General features: G+C 42.5%; 1 protein-coding gene across 1 annotated transcript in view; it reads right to left on the bottom strand.

Annotated features, from left to right (window-relative positions):
- MYO19 (myosin XIX) overlaps positions 1–19,993 on the bottom strand; it is a 112,541-nt gene that overhangs the window by 73,784 nt on the left and 18,764 nt on the right. The window contains exons 4-8 of the mRNA XM_075266397.1: positions 13,313–13,461; positions 12,659–12,772; positions 10,350–10,482; positions 7,386–7,455; positions 1,403–1,505 (exon numbers count right to left, since the gene is read on the bottom strand). Of these exons, the coding sequence (XP_075122498.1) occupies positions 1,403–1,505; positions 7,386–7,455; positions 10,350–10,482; positions 12,659–12,772; positions 13,313–13,461 (569 nt within the window). The remainder of the gene's footprint in view (positions 1–1,402; positions 1,506–7,385; positions 7,456–10,349; positions 10,483–12,658; positions 12,773–13,312; positions 13,462–19,993) is intronic.

Raw genomic sequence — 19,993 nt, 5'->3', positions numbered from 1 at the left:
CCAAATTTCGGAGGAAAATGAGGGTGCGTCTTATAGTCTGAATGTGGGTGGAGGAGTGAGTTTGCAGCATGGCCGCGCTACTGCCACCGCTGGTTTTCTTCAGCGGCAGTAGCGCGGCAATCCGCAGGCCACGGCAGCTAAGACACTCCCCGGCATCTGCTGTAATAGACCGGCGGATGCCGGGGAGTGTCTTAGCTGCCGGGGCCTGCAGATTGCCGCGCTACTGCCACCGCTGGTTTTCTTCAGCGGCAGAAGTGTGACAATACTGCAGGCCCCGGCAGCTAAGACACTCCCCGGCATCCGCCGGCCTATTACAGCAGATGCCGGGGACTGGCTTAGCTGCCGGGGCCTGCAGATTGCCACGCTACTGCCGCTGAAGAAAACCAGCGGTGGCAGTAGCGCGGCCATGCTGCAAACCCACTCCTCCACCGCAGGTCCCGACAGTCAGTTAGCCCCCCCCCCCCCCCCGGCCTCATACCTTTAGTGATGCAGGCCGGCTCCTGCACGGCGAGGCCGCAGGAGCCGACCTGTTCCGATGACAGCTGGGAGCCTAATGAAGGCTCCGAGGCCTGTCATAGATATATATTACTATCGCGGCTGGTCTATGACCCTCCGCGATAGTAATGTATAGAATCTCCCATAGACGGCAATACACTTGTATTGCCGTCTATGGGACTTGCAATCAAATGATTGCAGGTTCAAGCCCCCTAGGCGGGGGATATTAAAATAGTAAAAAAAAAAAAAAAAAAAAAAAAAAAAAAACACACTTAAAAAAAATATAATAAAAAATAAAATAAATAAAAGTTCACCTCCTTTCCCTAGAATACATATAAAAGTATAACATTACTGTGAAACATATACATTAGGTATCCCTGTGTCTGAAAATGCCCGGTCTACACCTGGCCCCACAAAAAAAACGCCCTATACATCCCCGTACAGCTGCAGGGTCACCTGTCAATGTGGCCTTGCAGCTGTTCCAAAACTACAACTCCCATATATTAAATATTTTACCATTTTTTGCTTGAAAATTTTTTTTCCCTATTTTTCTCCTCTAAAACCTGGGTGCGTCTTATAGTCCGAAAAATACGGTAGATAGATATTATATATATAGGTACATCATTAGTAAAAAATAAATAAATAAAACATAACAAAAAAAAAACCATCTTCCCTATATGCCACATTTAATGCTTAAAATACCACTATCCACAAATAGAATACAACAAATACAAAAAAAGAACTACCTGAAACTACAACCCTAAAACTGATAAATTTTAACGAATTATTAAATGTATTAGTTTTAGTGTTCCAGTATCAGGTAGCTCTAGTTAAAAATTGAATGTAAACCATATTCATCATCCTATTAATTTTTTGTTTTCGATTACAAAAAAAAATAATCACAAACCTGGTAAAATATATGAAAGTTTCTTTCTGAACAGTTTTGATGAGCTATACGTGTACTCTCTAACAGGTAAGTTTGAATGGTGGCACCAGTAATCTGTTGGAGACTGAAATTTGAGAAGAAAAGAAGTGGATTATTCCTCATTGCACTTGATTAATTGCGATACTGAAACATCTAAAGCAAGCAAATCTATTAAAAGTATGTACAGAATTTAAATGTTTGGTCCAAACAAAGTATCGCCTTATAGAATGTATGCTCTTGCGAGCAGAGCCTCCACATACCCCCCAATTTTCAAATGACAGAAAGAGGGACAAAATATGCGCACCGTGGCAAATTTAGCTCTGCCCACTTCTAAATTGACTCCTCCCATTTCAATCCATTTCTCTTTATGCTCCCCACATAATAACCCTAATATTATATGCCCCACAGTATAATGTTCTCCTCAAATTGACCTTAAAGTATAAAAGTCTCTCTCCTGATGCACCCACAGTTTAATGTCCCCCTCCAGCTGCCGCAGTTTAAACTGGGGGCAACTAGAAGGTGACATGAAACTGTGGAGGTAGCTCGTGGGGGAAATTAAATTGGGGCAACCAGAGGAGAACATTAAACATGGGGGCAGCCGGAGGTGGACATTAAACTGTGGGTAACTAGAGGGGGGACATTAATGTTCCCCTATAGCTGCACCCGGTTTAAGGACCCCTGCACTACTTCAGATGCCAGCAGCACAACAAGTACCCCTGCCCTTCATCAGATGCCAGCAGAACACAAAAGATCCTGTCTCCCTTGATGCCAACAGCACCCCAGGGACTTCTATCCCACCCTAAACATCAATCCAATTCCCCAAATCCTCCAGGATATAGTCCCATGTAAACCAACAGTCTCTTTTTAGCCAGTCAACATGCAGTCCCATGTAAATACATCACTCCCCCCTAGCCTCTTCCAACATGCAGTCCCATGCTAAACAAGCCTCTGACTCCCGTTCCAACCTGCAGTCCCACAAAACATTTCACTGCATTCTGTCTTTCCAGAGTACAGCACAGAACTGTGATGGAAGGGATCTCGTCTCCCTTGTGGAGGCCCCTCCCCTGAGGACGCAGGGACACAGTGGTGAGGTGGGAGTTGTCGGCTCCTGCTTCACTAACTGTATTCAATTCATCTGTGTCCTCTCTGGACGCAGATGAGTTGAATCCGGGACATACCTCCCGCCGACTGGGACTATAGGACACGACCCCAAATCTGGGACTGTTACCAGTGACATCTGCTGTACTCAAAAGGGGAAGAGAAGAACAAGCAAAAACTCACTGAGAAGAAAACAAGGAATTTACACAAGGCAGGGCAAAACAATGAGATCAAAGGATCTGAAAGCTGTAGCAGGATGAGAGATAGGGACACCATAAAATAGCTAGTGTATCTTCTCCAGAGTTGTCATTACTGGCATCCAGCCACACATGCTACATTTACCTTCTACCACAAGGTGCCTGTAAGCACTACTGCCTATTGTTCAAAACTGAGGTTCTCCCTCATCTTTACAAGCAGAGCAAAGACGTCAGAAGTCAGGCTAACATCAGAGAGCACACTATGCAAGCTTTGCACATAACCCGGTAGTACTGGGCGATTATGATCTAAATCTATATTTTCAATCCCCAGATTATAATAACTGGAGACCTATTGAAGGTGATCAAAAAAACAAAACAAAACAAAAAAAAAACAGTGTTATTTCACCTCTACTGGGCTCCAGCAAGATTACCTGCTGTCTTCGGCGCTTCTGACCTACGTCAGGGACTGCTGAAGCCTGTGATGGAGCCCCGACGTCTGGAAGAATGAGCGCTGTATATGCAGCTATGGACAGCGCCATAATGTGGCTCCCCTCTGACCCCGGCGGATCACATATGACCCCAGTGATCAATCTGTTACAGCTGCTGGGTCCTACAAGACCCAGATCCCCTCTATACTAACGTGCAGAAGACTGTATTCCTCCTGCAACTGAGTCTAAATGTACCAGCCCCAGTCACAGGGGAAATCAGCCTCCCTAACCAATAAAAAGCCATCAAAGCAAATTTAAAAAAAATAATTGTAGAAAAGTAAAAAAAAAAAAAAAAAAAAAACCACACACAATAAAACACCCATATTGCATGTTCTAGCCTCTCCCCCAACGACACCATAAAAAAATAAGAATTAGCATAACAGAGGAAAAACTAGTTTAATTTTTTTTTTGGTAGCACTTTGTGCTATTAAATTTAAGAATAAATGAACTGTGAAGAACAGACACGTTTTTTGTCCTCTTTTATTTATATTTTCCAGATTTAAAAAATTAAAAAATACATGCAGAAATAAAAACGACATAAATATAAAGCCCTATGTGCCGCCAAAAAAAAAAGAGACACAAATATATTTAACACGATTACCGTATGGGACAATAGGTTTCTGGGAGGCAGGGTCTCCGAGCATCATAGATAACTATTATGGTAGGAGTTGGCGTAAGGTACAGTCCGGTAAATGCTGCCAACACACAGACCGGGTTTCCCTGCTGAAGCTCAGTTGTGTGAATGTGTTCTTATGCTTCCTATCAGAAAACTACTACACAAGGCATAATAAATCTGTCCCACTGTGTGCAGTGCATGGCAACTAGTCCCCACAAATTCAGCATACAGAACTTCTAAAAACTGCAGAATGTAAGTCATATACCGTATTTTTCGGACTATAAGATGCACCTAAGTTTTAGAGGAGGAAAATAGGGAAAAAAATTTTGAAGCAAAAACTGGTAAAATATTTAATATATGGGAGTTGTAGTTTTGCAACAGCTGCAAGGCCACATTGACAGGTGACCCTGCAGCTGTACGGGGATGTATAGGGCGTTTTTTTTTTGCGGGGCCAGATGTACTTTTTAGTTATACCATTTTGGGGAATGTCTATTTCTTAGATCACCTTGTACTGAAAAAAAAACAGGAGGTGATTTATAACTTTTATTTATTTTATATTTTTATAGCTTTTTTTTTTTTTTTTTTTTTTTACTATTTTATTCCCCCCCCCCCCCCCTGTATTGCCGTCTATGGGACATTCTGTCTATTAGTATTACGGCTGGTCATAGAGACCAGCCGCAATACTAATATAGCCGTGACAGGCCGGGGAGCCTCATTAGGCTCCCGGCTGTCACCCGAACAGGTCGGCTCCTGCGATATCGCCGCGCAGGAGCCGGCCTGCAACGTCACAGGTACGGGGCCGGTGGGGACCGGCCCCGGGGGAGAAGAGGCCACCGATACTGACCCGGCATCCGCTGTACTAGAGAGGCGGATGCCGGGGAGGGATAGACTCCATCACATGTGCTGGGGCCTGAGACATCGCTGCGCTCCTCTGCCCTGCATGAAGCCAGCGGCGGGGGGACGGAGAAGCGGAATAGCATCAATCCTCCCGCTGCTGGCTTCATGCAGGACAGAGGAGCGCAGCGATGTCTCAGGCCCCGGCGTCTATCACTTGTCGGCTTCCGCCTCTCTATTACAGCGGATGCCAGGCGCCACATTCAGACTATAAGACGCACCCTTCTTTTCCCAAAAAATTTTGGGGAAAAAAAGTGTGTCTTATAGTCCGAAAAATACGGTAATAACCAGAAATAATGTTACTCCTTAAGTACACATATAACCGCTTATCCTGAAAAGTCAAATGAAACAACTGGTAAGCTTTACAGGGAGTCTGTCACCAGGAAACACAATATCAAACCAACCATATTGTAGGGAACATTAAGCTGAAAACCATTATACATTTAGATAGCTCATAGGTGTAAAACTCTGGCCCCCAGGCCAAATCTGGCTTGTAGTGTGATCATATTTAGCCCACAAGAACATACCAAATGTCTACTAAAGTAGATCAGAGTATAGCAAACTGTATAAGGCTTGGTTCACACATCAGTATGCCACCCGTCTGTTTGAGACTAAAAACGGACTGATGCACATACTGATTGCATACTGACACCTTTTTATGATGATAGCAACCACTGTCCTTATGCTGATAGCAACCACTGTCAGTCCCCTAGAGGACAAATAAGGGGATTAAAAGTAGAAAATTGTAAACAGAGTAGAGATAAGGACATTTATTATATGTCCTTATCTCTACTCTGTTTACAATTTCTACTTTTAATTCCCTTATCTGTCCTCTAGGGGACAGAAAGCATTTGCTATCAGCATAAAAAGGTGTCAGTATACCATCAGTATGTGCATCAGTCCGTTTTTAGTCTCAAACTGAATTCAAACGGACGGATGGCATACTGATGTGTGAACCAAGCATTAGGCTTTGCTTGTTCCAGATTCTATGTTTAAGCAAAACTTAAATTTGTTCCCATATGAAAAAATTTATTGTTATCTCTCTATATTATAAAAATGAATTTCTGTCTGTCTGTTCTTTATGCACGACCAAACGACTGGACCGATCTTCACCAAATTTGGCACACAGATACTTCTGGTGTCCGGGAAGGTTTAAGATGAGGCCTCAACTCACTCAGACGTACCGTTGCGGAGATACAGTATTCCCAAAACAATGACGCCCCTATCAGCCAATGCAAACCTGCAAGTCTTTCACTCATAGTCCAACTGCAATACATACGGTCACTCCACATGCACAATCCAACACGGATATCCAAACTGAGATACACACATCAGAGGATTAGATACCACAGGTCAGCAGACAGTTCCACACGCCAGAGGATCAAATATGCACGTCTGCACACAGTACCACATGCCAGACGATTAGATACGCGCCTCAGCACACAGAGTACCACGCAGAGTTTTACTCGAGGTTTATATAGCAACCTAGCCCTTTTTTTTCACTGCTTTCCGTCAGCTTTAAAGGGCGCTGTGGATGACACAGTTATACAAGGTCACATTCACATAGTTTTACTCCAGGTATCCATAACATCTGATCGCAGGTTTTTCACTGATATCCAAACTGAGATACACATGATCACATGACACTTATGGACACACACACACAAACAATATACAAAATACACCAGTGCAAAACTGGACAATTTTTATGGGGCCCTTACACAAACAAAAAATGAAATCTACCCGTACAAAGCCGAGTCCTTCTGCTAGTATCTGATAAAAAAGGAAAAAAGTCCAAATGGTAGACAATTTTCCAATATACTGTATATCAAGGTGGGCCTGCAACTTTGCCCAAGTTTTTAATTTTGACCTACTGTTTAAGTTTGACACCCCTGAGATAGCTCAACATATGTACCATTTACACGTTCAGTGGCGTAACTACCGCCATAGCAGCAGAGGCAGCTGCCACAGGGCCCGGGACATTAGTGGCCCAGCGACAGCAGTTACCGCTGCGTTGTTTAATTTTTTTAATAGGCCGTTACCGGCTGGAGTTACTCCAACCGGCAACGGGCCCTATTTACTTACCGATCCTGGCAGGGCCGGGATCGGTAAGTGACACCCGCGGGCCCCAAAAGCACCATCATTATACTCGGGGGTCTTTTCAGAGGCCCGGGAAAGGTAAGAAACATAAAAAACACTGTTACCCACCTATCTCCCAATTCTGCTGCAGTCCTCCGCTGTCGGCCTCCGCTGTAGTCCATCTTCAATTACGTCAGACGTCACATGACCCGGGACGCAGGCCGGGTTCATGAGACGTCAGACGACTAGGCCTGAAGCCTGCCCGGATTGTGGATTGTGGAGTTAAGTAACAGTGTTTTTTTATGTTTTTCTCCCCCTGGGTCTCCGATTATTATACTCTGGGGTCTGAAAAGACCCTAGAGTATAATAATTGTTCATGGGTGTCCACAGTGGGGCATAATACTGTGTGCAGGGGCCACTATGGGGCATAATAGAGCGTGCAGAAATGCATAGGTGGTGGTGGTGGGGAAATCGGTCGAGGTCTTCGGCATCGGTCAAGCGCCCATGTCAAAAGTTCGCCACGGGGCCCCGCCATTCCTAGTTACACCACTGTACATGTTATATTCTTGCTGTCCGATAAATGGTTAACTTACCTGCTTAACTGAAGCTGAATATATTTTCCAAATCTGCTGCTATTATTGTTTCTTAAGGTGCATGCATTTCCTAAACATAAACAGAAAATTGAAATAGTTAAAATATTGGAGTCATGATGAAAAAGTTCTCTGTGAATATAGGTGTAAAACCTTTTTTTCAATTTTGATTCCCAACATCCAAAAGCCATAACTTTCCGTCGCTTTTGGGGCTGTGTGTCTGTGCCAAATTGAAGAGCTACCCCCCCCCCCCCCCCGGACTTATACGCAAGTCAATAGGTTTTCCAAGTTATATGTGGTAAAATTAGGGGCCTCGGCTTATATTGGGGTCGCCTTATCCTCAAAGTATATACGGGTAGGTTTTTTTTGTTTGTTTTTGCTTTATTTTATCCTCTTAAAAAAAACAAAATTCACACACACACACTATGTATATATACATATATATATATATATCTCGTTATACCATTTTGGGAAATTTCTATTGTTTAGATAACCTTTTAAAAAAAAAAAAATCTGAGTCAAAAAGGTGAAAAAAAGAAAAAACAAAGAACGGCGGTTTGGTGCTTTTGACGTGACACATGGCACATGAGTCAGATGTCTCTAGTAAAATGTATGGACCCTAGAAGGGTGGTGGTAGGCAGAAGGGGCGAGCAGGACCACAAGGAGGCATTAGGGTGGATTGGGGCCAACCAAACCTTTCCAATCTCAACCCACTTAGTATAGGCCTGAGATACCACCCAAAATGGGATACATGGCTCTCTTCTTTTGTTTTTTGTTTTTCTTACTATGGTATTCACTGTATGGGAAAATATTTTTAAATTTGATTTACTTTTTAAAAAAAAAAAAAATATAAATTTAAAAAAAAAAAAAAAAACAAAAAAAAAAAAAACTTAAAATAGAGTCAAACACAAGAAGGGTGTAAACAGATCACGTAAACATGATCAATAAAAGAAAGTAATATTAGTTAATTGTGTCTTAACACCCCCTTACACTTCTGCTAGTCTTTATGAGGCAGTGATTTGTGATTTGGTACCAGTCTCACATTTTTGCAGAGCCAACTTTTCTACCTCAGAGATATCTTGTAACCTCACAGACTGCTCATCTGCTGGCAATAGATACCGCTTTGGGGCAGGTGTGCAAACAGGACTGACAGGGGTTTTTGTCATAGTGGCACCTCCACCTACTCTCTGTCACTCATCTCAAGCATATGTGAAGAAGTTACTAATGGCTCTATTTTACCCACGCTGGACTGAGCACAGTGGTCAAGAGAGACATGCAGGAATTAGGGTCACTTGTATTGTTACTTTGCCTTTGGGATTACACTCCATCCCTGGATTTGTCAGGAGGATCCCATGCTGCTCTCAGATGGCCATTTTTCAGAAGGGAGTTCTAATCTGATCGCTCCCTGATTGGGTTGGCCAGTGATTACAGGACCTTGGATGATTGATTATCTGTGCAAGTGACTTCTTCTAACCCATGGAAGCCTATCTGCGATTGTCTTATGCTTTGGGTAAACTGAATCCCGTTGACTGAGGCCTCAGCAGGTACTGTAACATTGGCAGCTTCTACATCCCCTTTGCGCTTCTGCTACTTTAAAAAACAACAATTTCTCCATTCTCTACATCGTGCAGGAGCTTAAATGGTTTGTCTTTTGCAAAGGCTGTGCAATGCACAAAGTCATCCTAGTATGACTATCCTACTAATATTATAAATGTGAAAGTTTGGATGTTTGCTCATTCTCTGATCTGCAGAAGCCTTCTGTGTCCTGTTCAGCCAGAGGGAGGAGGTGGGGAGACAAATACAGAAAGTGAGGAGCAGACACTCAAGGCATAGTGTTCAGACACTGACCTGGGAAAACTCCTTTCACCAAATTGCCAGTTTCCCAAATTTAAACGTGCCGGGAAAACGAAAATCAAGTTTGTCGCAACATTTGCAAAAAACTAAAGTTATGAAGGTAGCCAGAAATCAACAGAGTTCTCCTCAAGCAGACCTGAGGAGGATTGAGCAAGCTAGGCATCAAGCGGCTCTTACAGCTGACAAAACGCTGGAGCAGGTGGATCTTCGATGTCAACAACACTCTCATTATATAGCATCCCAGCGAGCTGCTGAGATGCCGGAACAATCAAAGGCACAGCGCGAGGGACAAGTTCAGTTGCAGCCCAGCTTGAAGGCTACTGAAACCTTGGAGCAGGAGGATCTTCGATGCCAATAACAGGCTCATTATATGGCATCCCAGTGAGCTGCCAAAACAATCACAGGCACAGCGCCAGGTACAAGTTACGTGGCAGGCCAGCTTCAGAGTGGCCGAAACGCTGAAGCAGGCTGATCATCGACGTCAACAACACGTTTATTATATTGTGTCCCAGCGAGCTGCTGAGATGCCGGGGAAAAAAAAAATCACAGGCACCGCGCGCCAACTGTCACACACAGCTATACTCCAGGTTTCCATAACAACCCCACTATTTTTATACACTACACCCCTACCAGGGCCGTGTGGATATGCAGAGATGTAGCAGAGCTGGGTATGCTGTGCGTATACAAAGATTTAGCAGAGCTGGGTATTCTGTGCCTATGCAGAGATGTAGCACAGCTGGGTATGCGGTGTAGAGATGTAGCAGAGCTGTGTATGTAGAAATGTAGAAGAGCCTTACTCCAGCTAACAACTGATGGCAGGTTTTCCAATGATATCCATACTGAGATGCACATGATGATTATGCAAACAAAAAATGAAATATACCAGTGCAAAGCCGGGTCCTCCTGCTAGTAAAGATATAAAGACTTGGCGATATTAAAAGAAAGGAAATTAACATTAACAACTGTGGGGAAAGGTCTCTTCTGCATGGATCAACACTTCAACATAATACTATTACTAATTATAATTGTTTAACTATATTCAATGTATTACATGAAGACACAGCCAAGATTTAAAAAAAAAAAAAATAAAGCAAAAAATAAAAATTTATTTACCAAATGCTTCCAAAACAGGATTAGAAGCAAGAACTCGGCCCTCTATTTTCTCCACTGTCTTGTTGGATTCCTGTAAGATACTAGCTGGAGCAATTGCCGTATAAAACTTCATTAAGCATCGCGTTGTCCATGTCTGCAAAGAAATATGAACCATGAGCAAGGATCATTATTACATTAACCCCTTTAATCGTTTAAGGATGCAGTCTAGTTTGATACTTAAGGATTTGGCTTTTGGGGGGGGGGGGGGGGGGTTCCCATTCTTACATCGTAAAAGCCATAATTTTTTCATTTTTAAGCTGACATTTCTGAGATATTTAGCTTACTAAACAAACTGTCTTATTGGGATGTCAAAAAAGTCAATTTTGCCATCTTTTTGTGTTCTAAATTTTGTTGCAATTTGGTTTAGTTTTTTTTATATTTATTGTATACTACGTTGATTGTGTGACAAATAATATTCTAATTTTACAGTATGGGATGTGTGAGGGTGTGAACTTAGAGGGTTGAACAGGGTTGAAAAACACCTTGAACACACCCATACCAGGGAGCCCAACTCCAGAGAAGGTACACACAGTAGGAAAGTGCTACTGGTGACCTGCAGGTAGATTGTGGACCAGTTGGAGACAGACAGGTGGTCTGCCCCAAGAGGACTGGATTCCAAAAGAGACTTGGTCAAGTGCAGTGTGAACCTGACTGCTGAGAAGAAGCCTCAGTAAAGTATTTTGCCTTCAGAATATTAGTCAGGGTTCAAGAAGTGAGGTATTGCCCTGTGTGGGGGCTAGGTTGTTTTGATATTTTTGTTCCTGTTATCACTTACAAGCTAAATAAAGCCATTTCTTTTGGATTGCCGTTGCCTGATATGCTATTTGGCACCCAGCGCCACCATCACCTCTGTTAAGTCTAGAAAACTGCTACCTTTGATGCCAAACTACCCCCCAATTGTGACAATCGTTACAGATGCTTACTAAATACAGCTTTTTTTTTTTTTTTTTTTTTTATCTTATTTTTATATAAAAATCTGGAGAAAATAAAAAATACAATTCAGGCAGCACTTCAAAGTTACTATAGAAAAAAGAAAGGTACTTTATTCACCCATGCAAGGTTTTTATCTCTGTCTTAGGCTGGGGCCCCACATGGCATAAATGGTGCCTTGTGAAAAAATACCTGGTACAGACATGCTGCGATTTCCAAAAAAATTGCAGTTTTGGAAATCGCCGCATGTCAATTATACCTATGGAAATGCAGTTTCCCTATTGGAAATCTCTGTGGACTTATTGTGAAAAGCGCTGTGCATTGCCATGAGTAAGGGACGGAAGTCTTGAAACGCGTAGGCTTGTTTGCTGTGCACTGTGCATATGTACGTACAGGATGAATTTGTGAGTTTTTTTTCTATAACTCTTTATTCCTGTACCTGGTACCTATTTTTTATGCTTTTATTAATAAAGGCTAAGTTTTACTTTATTACGCTTTTTGTGTGCTGAAAACTTTTAGAATTTTTTCTGTAGTGTAGAGAGACTGAGCACTTGATGAGCTCTGGACCACCACTGAGCACTAGTGATCGTGTTTGTACAAAAAAAAAAAATAACACTTCCTTTTAATGGCAGCTAGACCATTGTCTGTGCTATGGTTATGCACAACTGTCTAAACGTACTTCTTTTAATAAACCGTGCATAGCCTCCGTAATATATCTACAGCAATTGAAAGTGTAAGAGAAGCTGCTGGGGGGGGGGTGGAAGCATAGCTGTATTTTTTTTTTTTTATTAAAAAAAAAAAAAAAAAAAAAAAAAAAAAACAGTCTATAAACATTGAATCAGTGTTAATAAAATAATAAAAGCCATACCTACCAATTTTCTCCCCCTCCCCTTCTGGCGCTTAAATGACAGTCCTATAGTGATGATCACATCTTCATGGCTGTAGCAGTAATGTGCCCATAGGCAAAATGTCAGTGTGCAAACAATCATTTACGGCTGAGGCCAGTGATTAGCTGCATACGGCACCACTATCACTACATGGTGATAGTGCTGGTGTATATAGGACCTTCACCACTGCACCCATGAAAACAACAATGGTGGGGAGGATTGGAGCACAAAGGAGGAAGTGTTAGGGGAAGAGAACTGGAAAGTATGGACTTTTCTATTATTTTATTGCATTTAATATTATTGTCCAATTTGTTATTGAAAAACCTCATTTTGGAATAATAATTAACCTACAACCGTTAATTTAGAGAGTAACTGTAAACTGGTGGACTAAACTATTCATCATTAGATTTACTTGTAGTGTGAGTTGTCAATTTGAGATTTACACCACTTTACCTTTCCTGCTCCACTTTCTCCAGTAACAATTATGGACTGGTTTATAGGAGTAATCTGATTTTGAATATTTCGATAAGCTTGTTCTGCAGCTGTGAATATGTGTGGTTTAAAGTCCTGTTTAAAAAAAAAAAAAAAGAAAGAAACTCTCGTTACTCTAAATCTAAATTTAAAAAGGTAAAACTATTCAACTAAATGCCATGTTATTATAGGAATAAAACAACCTTGTAAATGAATTAAATCGGATTCCCTCTGTGTGTCATGGTTATGTCAGAGAGTACCAGTGAGTGCTAAGTGCAGAACTCTAAGATCATGTACACATTCACAGACTTTTTTAATTAGTATGTGAAAAAGACAACTAAAGAAAACAACTTTGAATAAACCGGCAATAAAGACAATAGTAAATGATAGTACGGTGATAAAGAAAATTGTTATAGTCTTTACTAAGTTACTAATATATTGTATTCCCCATATACTGTATAGGTGTACTACTAATTCCTTTTTGCTGTAACCTTACTGTACTTCTAAGTAGACTTTCATCTGCTTTTATCTACCCCCCAAAAAAACTGTTTATCTGGGTATTCTATAATAACAGGATTGAATACCTTTTTTTAGGAAAATGCAAGGTCAAGTATTAGTGATTCTTTTTCCAGTTACCTGAGGCTGAATTGCAGCATGATACTCTTTCATAATCTCCAAACTATACAATTTATCAACTGGCTGAAAAGGATTAACTGCGACTACAGTGCATCCGGCATTTGTGTAGAAGACACCTGCGGTATACCTTGCTTGAAGACATTTCAGAACTGCAAAAAAAACAAACAAAACAGAAAATTGATCTAAACCTGTGAAAATGATCATAACTAGAGATGAGCGAACAGTGTTCTATCGAACACATGTTCGATCGGATATCAGGGTGTTCGCCATGTTCGAATCGAATCGAACACCACGTGGTAAAGTGCGCCAAAATTCGATGGGACAGGAACTACGACACCGGGGGCATTGAAAAAAATTGGAAAAAGTCATTGGCTGCCGAAATCAGGTGACCTCCATTTTAGACGAATAGTGGATTTCAAATCCGGGTCATATGAGAATGTGAACTTTGTGACTATGAGACAGGGATAGCTGTACAGGCAGGGATAGCTAGGGATAACCTTTATTTAGGGGGGAATGTTATTAAAAATAACTTTTTGGGGCTCTATCGGGTGTGTAATTGTGATTTTTGTGAGATAAACTTTTTCCCATAGGGATGCATTGGCCAGCGCTGATTGGCCGAATTCCGTACTCTGGCCAATCAGTGCTGGCCAATGCATTCTATTAGCTTGATGAAGCAGAGTGTGCACAAGGGTTCAAGCGCACCCTCGGCTCTGATGTAGCAGAGCCGAGGCTGCACAAGGGTTCAAGCGCACCCTCGGCTCTGATGTAGGAGAGCCGAGGGTGCACTTGAACCCTTGTGCACCCTCAGCTCTGCTACATCAGAGCCGAGGGTGCGCTTGAACCCTTGTGCACACTCTGCTTCATCAAGCTAATAGAATGCATTGGCCAGCGCTGATTGGCCAATGTATTCTATTAGCCTGATGAAGTAGAGCTGAATGTGTGTGCTAAGCTAATAGAATGCATTGGCCAGCGCTGATTGGCCAATGCATTCTATTAGCCCGATGAAGTAGAGCTGAATGTGTGTGCTAAGCACACACATTCAGCACTGCTTCATCACGCCAATACAATGCATTAGCCAGTGCTGATTGGCCAGAGTACGGAATTCGGCCAATCAGCGCTGGCTCTGCTGGAGGAGGCGGAGTCTAAGGTCGGACCTGAATGGAGACTGGTGTGGAGCGATCTTAGACTCCGCCTCCTCCAGCAGAGCCAGCGCTGATTGGTCGAGTTCCGTACTCTGGCCAATCAGCGCTGGCCAATGCATTCTATTAGCCCGATGAAGTAGAGCTGAATGTGTGTGCTTAGCACACACATTCAGCTCTACTTCATCAGGCTAATAGAATACATTGGCCAATCAGCGCTGGCCAATGCATTCTATTAGCTTGATGAAGCAGAGTGTGCACAAGGGTTCAAGCGCACCCTCGGCTCTGATGTAGCAGAGCTGAGGGTGCACAAGGGTTCAAGTGCACCCTCGGCTCTCCTACATCAGAGCCGAGGGTGCGCTTGAACCCTTGTGCAGCCTCGGCTCTGCTACATCAGAGCCGAGGGTGCGCTTGAACCCTTGTGCACACTCTGCTTCATCAAGCTAATAGAATGCATTGGCCAGCACTGATTGGCCAGAGTACGGAATTCGGCCAATCAGCGCTGGCCAATGCATTCTATTAGCCCGATGAAGTAGAGCTGAATGTGTGTGCTAAGCACACACATTCAGCACTGCTTCATCACGCCAATACAATGCATTAGCCAGTGCTGATTGGCCAGAGTACGGAATTCGGCCAATCAGCGCTGGCTCTGCTGGAGGAGGCGGAGTCTAAGATCGCTCCACACCAGTCTCCATTCAGGTCCGACCTTAGACTCCGCCTCCTCCAGCAGAGCCAGCGCTGATTGGCCGAATTCCGTACTCTGGCCAATCAGCACTGGCTAATGCATTGTATTGGCTTGATGAAGCAGTGCTGAATGTGTGTGCTTAGCACACACATTCAGCTCTACTTCATCGGGCTAATAGAATGCATTGGCCAATCAGCGCTGGCCAATGCATTCTATTAGCGTGAACTGAGTTTGCACAGGGGTTCTAGTGCACCCTCGGCTCTGCTACATCAGATTGCTACATCTGATGTAGCAGTGCCGAGTGTGCATCAGATGTGTAGTTGAGCAAAACTGACTCAGCACTGCTAAGTCTGCATTCGCATAGGAATGCATTGGCCAGCCTTCGGCCAATCAGCGCTGGCTCTGCCGGAGGAGGCGGAGTCTAAGGTCGGACCTGAATGGAGACTGGTGTGGAGCGATCTTAGACTCCGCCTCCTCCAGCAGAGCCAGCGCTGATTGGCCGAATTCCGTACTCTGGCCAATCAGCACTGGCTAATGCATTGTATTGGCGTGATGAAGCAGTGCTGAATGTGTGTGCTTAGCACACACATTCAGCTCTACTTCATCGGGCTAATAGAATGCATTGGCCAGCGCTGATTGGCCAGAGTACGGAATTCGGCCAATCAGCGCTGGCTCTGCTGGAGGAGGCGGAGTCTAAGATCGCTCCACACCAGTCTCCATTCAGGTCCGACCTTAGACTCCGCCTCCTCCAGCAGAGCCAGCGCTGATTGGTCGAGTTCCGTACTCTGGCCAATCAGCACTGGCCAATGCATTTCTATGGGGAAAAGTTAGCTTGCGAAAATCGCAAACTGACAGGGATTTCCATGAAATAAAGTGACTTTTATGCCCCCAGACATGCTTCCCCTGCTGTCCCAGTGTCATTCCAGGGTGTTGGTATCATTTCCTGGGGTGTCATAGTGGACTTGGTGACCCTCCAGACACGAATTTGGGTTTCCCCCTTAACGAGTTTATGTTCCCCATAGACTATAATGGGGTTCGAAACCCATTCGAACACTCGAACAGTGAGCGGCTGTTCGAATCGAATTTCGAACCTCGAACATTTTAGTGTTCGCTCATCTCTAATCATAACACAAATGATGAAAGTAATGAATACAATACAAATGAATCCACACAATGTGTAGCCTAGCTATTTTGTTGTCATTCCTACTCCTACTATAATATTATAAATGTGAAAGTTTGTATATTTGTTCCTCAATTGCGCAAAAACAGCTGAACGGATTTGAATAAAATTCGGTACGTAGATAGTTTTTCAAACTTGATTAAAACATAGGATACTTTTTATCCCAGTAAATGACACGGCTTCATGACTGTTGTGAATTTATGTTCACATACTATATTAACCCCTTAGTGACCGGCCTGTTTTGGACCTTAATGACCAAGCCAAATTTTAGAAATTTTCCATGTGTGACTATCAGTGAATAATTCTGTAACAGTATAGCATATTTAAGCGATTCTGATATTTTTTCGTGACATGTTGTACTTTACTGAGAAGGTAAAATTAGACTGATATAACTTGCGTAAATTTATTTAAAAAAAAAAACTTGCAAATGCTGAAAATTTTTCAATATTTTCCATTTTCAATATCTGCAATATCTCACATATACACAATAATACAGGGCAAAAAAGTTAGTAGTTATATATTTCCAAATGTTTCTTTTGTGTTTCAAGCATATTTGAAATAATTGTAGCATATTTGAGTAATTTAGACAATTTACAAGTTTATCAAGTTTATAAGCAAATTTTGGAAATTTCAAGTATGTGATTTTTTTTTTCCTGTACCAAACTATGTTTGCAGACAGGAATAGGTGGCATAATGATAGAACCTCCCATTAAATGACTCAATTTGGAAAACTAGACCCCTTCAGGTGACCTTTGAGGGGTTTAGTGAGCATTTTGATCAAACAAATATTGTTTTGCAAGAATTATTACAAATTACGAAAAAAAAAAATAGATTTTCATTTTCTTCAAATGTGTGTCATTTTAAAGACAGTTTTTTGCACAAAACACAACATAAAGAAGAAACACAAGCCAAAATATATCACCCCACTTCTCCCGTGTTAATAAATGTACACTTTGTGGTCTTAGTCCTATGTATGCACATACAGTAGGGCCCAATCCACCAAATGGATTTCAAAACACAAATTTTGCTTGCAGATATTTTAGGCCCATTGCAATTTCAAACAAGATTTGAGTTGCCAAAGCAAATAATAAACCCCATAAATGACACCATTTTACAAACTACACAACTTAAGGTATTCATTGAGGGTATAGTGAGTATTTTGACCCGATAGGTTTTGAAAAAATTTGTGGCAAACAAAAGAATTTCATATTTTTTACACACACAAAAAAAAAAAAAAAAGCACCCCTTGTGGCCCAAAATGTAGGGAGTACCAACTTTATTTCAAAATGTTTCAGGCCCATTGCACAAACAAACAAGATTTGAGTTACCAAAACAATTGAAACCCCTCATAAATGACACCATTTTATAAACTAGACCCCTTAGGGTATTCATTGAGGGGTATAGTGAGCATTTTGACCCTATAGCCGTTTCACAGATTTTAATAACCTTAGGATGTGTAGGTTAAAAATTTCTAAAATGTCCCTTTATTCCAAAAGTTTTCAATTTCACAAGGGGTTAAAGGAGAAAAAGCCCCCCAAAGTTTGTTGAACAATTGCTCATGAACAGGGCAATACCCCATATGTGGTCGTAATCTGCTGTATGGGTACATGGTGGGGCTCAGAATGGAAAGATGGCTATTTGGGTTTTGGAGGGCAGATGTTGCTGGAATAGTTTTCAGGTGCCATGTCATATTTGCTGAGCCCCTAAAGTATCAATACAATGGAAACCTCTCAAAAGTGACCCCATTTTAGAAACTACACCCATAGAGATGAGCGAACACTGTTCGGAACAGCCGTTCCGAACAGCACGATCACAGCACACTCCCATAGAAATGAATGGAAGCGGCCGGGACGCGGGGGGTTAAGCGGCCAGCCGGCGGCAAAGTCTGCGTGCCAGGTGCTTCCATTCATTTCTATGGGAGCGTGCTGTTCGGATCGGCTGATCCGAACAGTGTTCGCTCATCTCTATACACCCATCAAGGGGTATTATCATTTTGAGCCTAAAAATGCTTCCCAAAAAATAATGTACAAAATGAAAATTGAAATTTTTAAAGAAATACGCCATTTCGGAGCACAATACATTGTACCCATTTTGTGTTGTCAGAGACCTGCACTCCTAAAACTATTAAGCGGGCCATCCCAAGGGGCAAAAAATTATATATGTGGGTGTAAACTGCTGCTTGGGCACACAGCAGAGCTCAGAAGGGAAGGAGCACTGCGCATTTGGGGTGCAGATTTAGAGGGACTTTCTGGGCGCCATGTTGTTTTTGCAGAGCCCTGGAGGTGACAGTAAACTGGAATGCCCCAAGAAGTGACCCCATTTTGTAGGGGCAATTTTAGGGTCTCTGCAAATGTGACATGCTGTCCAAAAACTAAGAATCTGAATCTGCACTCCAAAAGCACATCTGCGCCCTGCTGTGTGCCCAAATGGCGGTGTATGCCCACGTCTGACACTGGTGTACCCAAGATAACGTACTTATTGCCATATGTGGGTAGAAACGGCTGTTTGGGCATAGCCAGACACAGAAGAGAAGGAGCGCTATTTTGGTTTTTGGACGTCACGCCACTTTTGCAAAGCCCCTGAATTACCAATAAAGTGGAATCCGCACACGTCACCCCATTTTGGACACTACCCCACTGATGGGATTTATCAAGTGGTGTAGCAAGAACTTTTAACCCTTGAGTGTTGCATTTATTTAGTTTCCAGAAATGAATGCGCAGCTGATAAGTTAAAAATGAAATTTTTCAAGAGATTTGCCATTTCAGTGCCCGATATGTTGTGCCCAGCTTATGTCAGAAGAGATAATCACTCCAAAAACTGGTAAGCGGGTATCCTGGATACAACAGCTTTTAGAGCGTTCATCTCTGATACAAGTCGGGCACACCATATTATGCACCGAAATGATGTATACCTCAAAAAAAGTCATTTTCACCTCTCACAATCAGCTTCGTATTCATTCATGGATAATAGGTTACAGCAACATTTGGGGGTTAAAAATGTTCTCTGTACCCCTGGATAAATCCTTCAGGGGTGTAGTTTCCAAAATAAGGTCACTTATCAGGGGATTCCAAATTACTGGCGTTTCAGCTATGCAAAAGTGTCATGGCATCCAAAAAACAAATAACCCTTCTATCCTTCTGTGTCCAGCTGTGCCCTAATATCAGTTAATACTCACATATGACATTACGTACGTTATCCCGGGTATACCAGTGTCATACATGTGGTATAAACTGCAGTTTGGGCACACAGCAGGGCGTAGAAGGGAAGGAACGCTATGCGGCTTTTGGAGTACAGATTCAGATGTTTGGTATCTGAACGTCATGTCATGTATGTAGCGCCTGTAAGGTACCAGAAAAGTGGATTCCCCAAAGGAGTAACCCCATTTTGAAAACTGTACCCCTCAAAGAATTTATCAGGGGGTGTAGTGAGTATTAGTATCCCAGACGTGAATGCACAGCGGATGGTGAAGAGGGAATATATAAGCTATACGGAGTACATTGCGAACACCAAATTCCGTACTACGTCCCAGTAGCTCCTATGATTAGGGGAGTGAGATATCTGTACAGAATGGACTCCATATTATCTGTGTGTTTACATAGAGAGATCACAGACCAAGCTTTAATCAGCAAAGTGCAATTACAGTACATACCTCCCAACCATCCTGGATTCTACGGTAC

Source organism: Leptodactylus fuscus, chromosome 2, assembly GCF_031893055.1.
Source record: "Leptodactylus fuscus isolate aLepFus1 chromosome 2, aLepFus1.hap2, whole genome shotgun sequence".
NCBI lineage: Eukaryota > Metazoa > Chordata > Amphibia > Anura > Leptodactylidae > Leptodactylus > Leptodactylus fuscus.
Note: the sequence above shows the minus strand (reverse complement) of the source record. Positions and strands in the feature narration are given on the sequence as shown.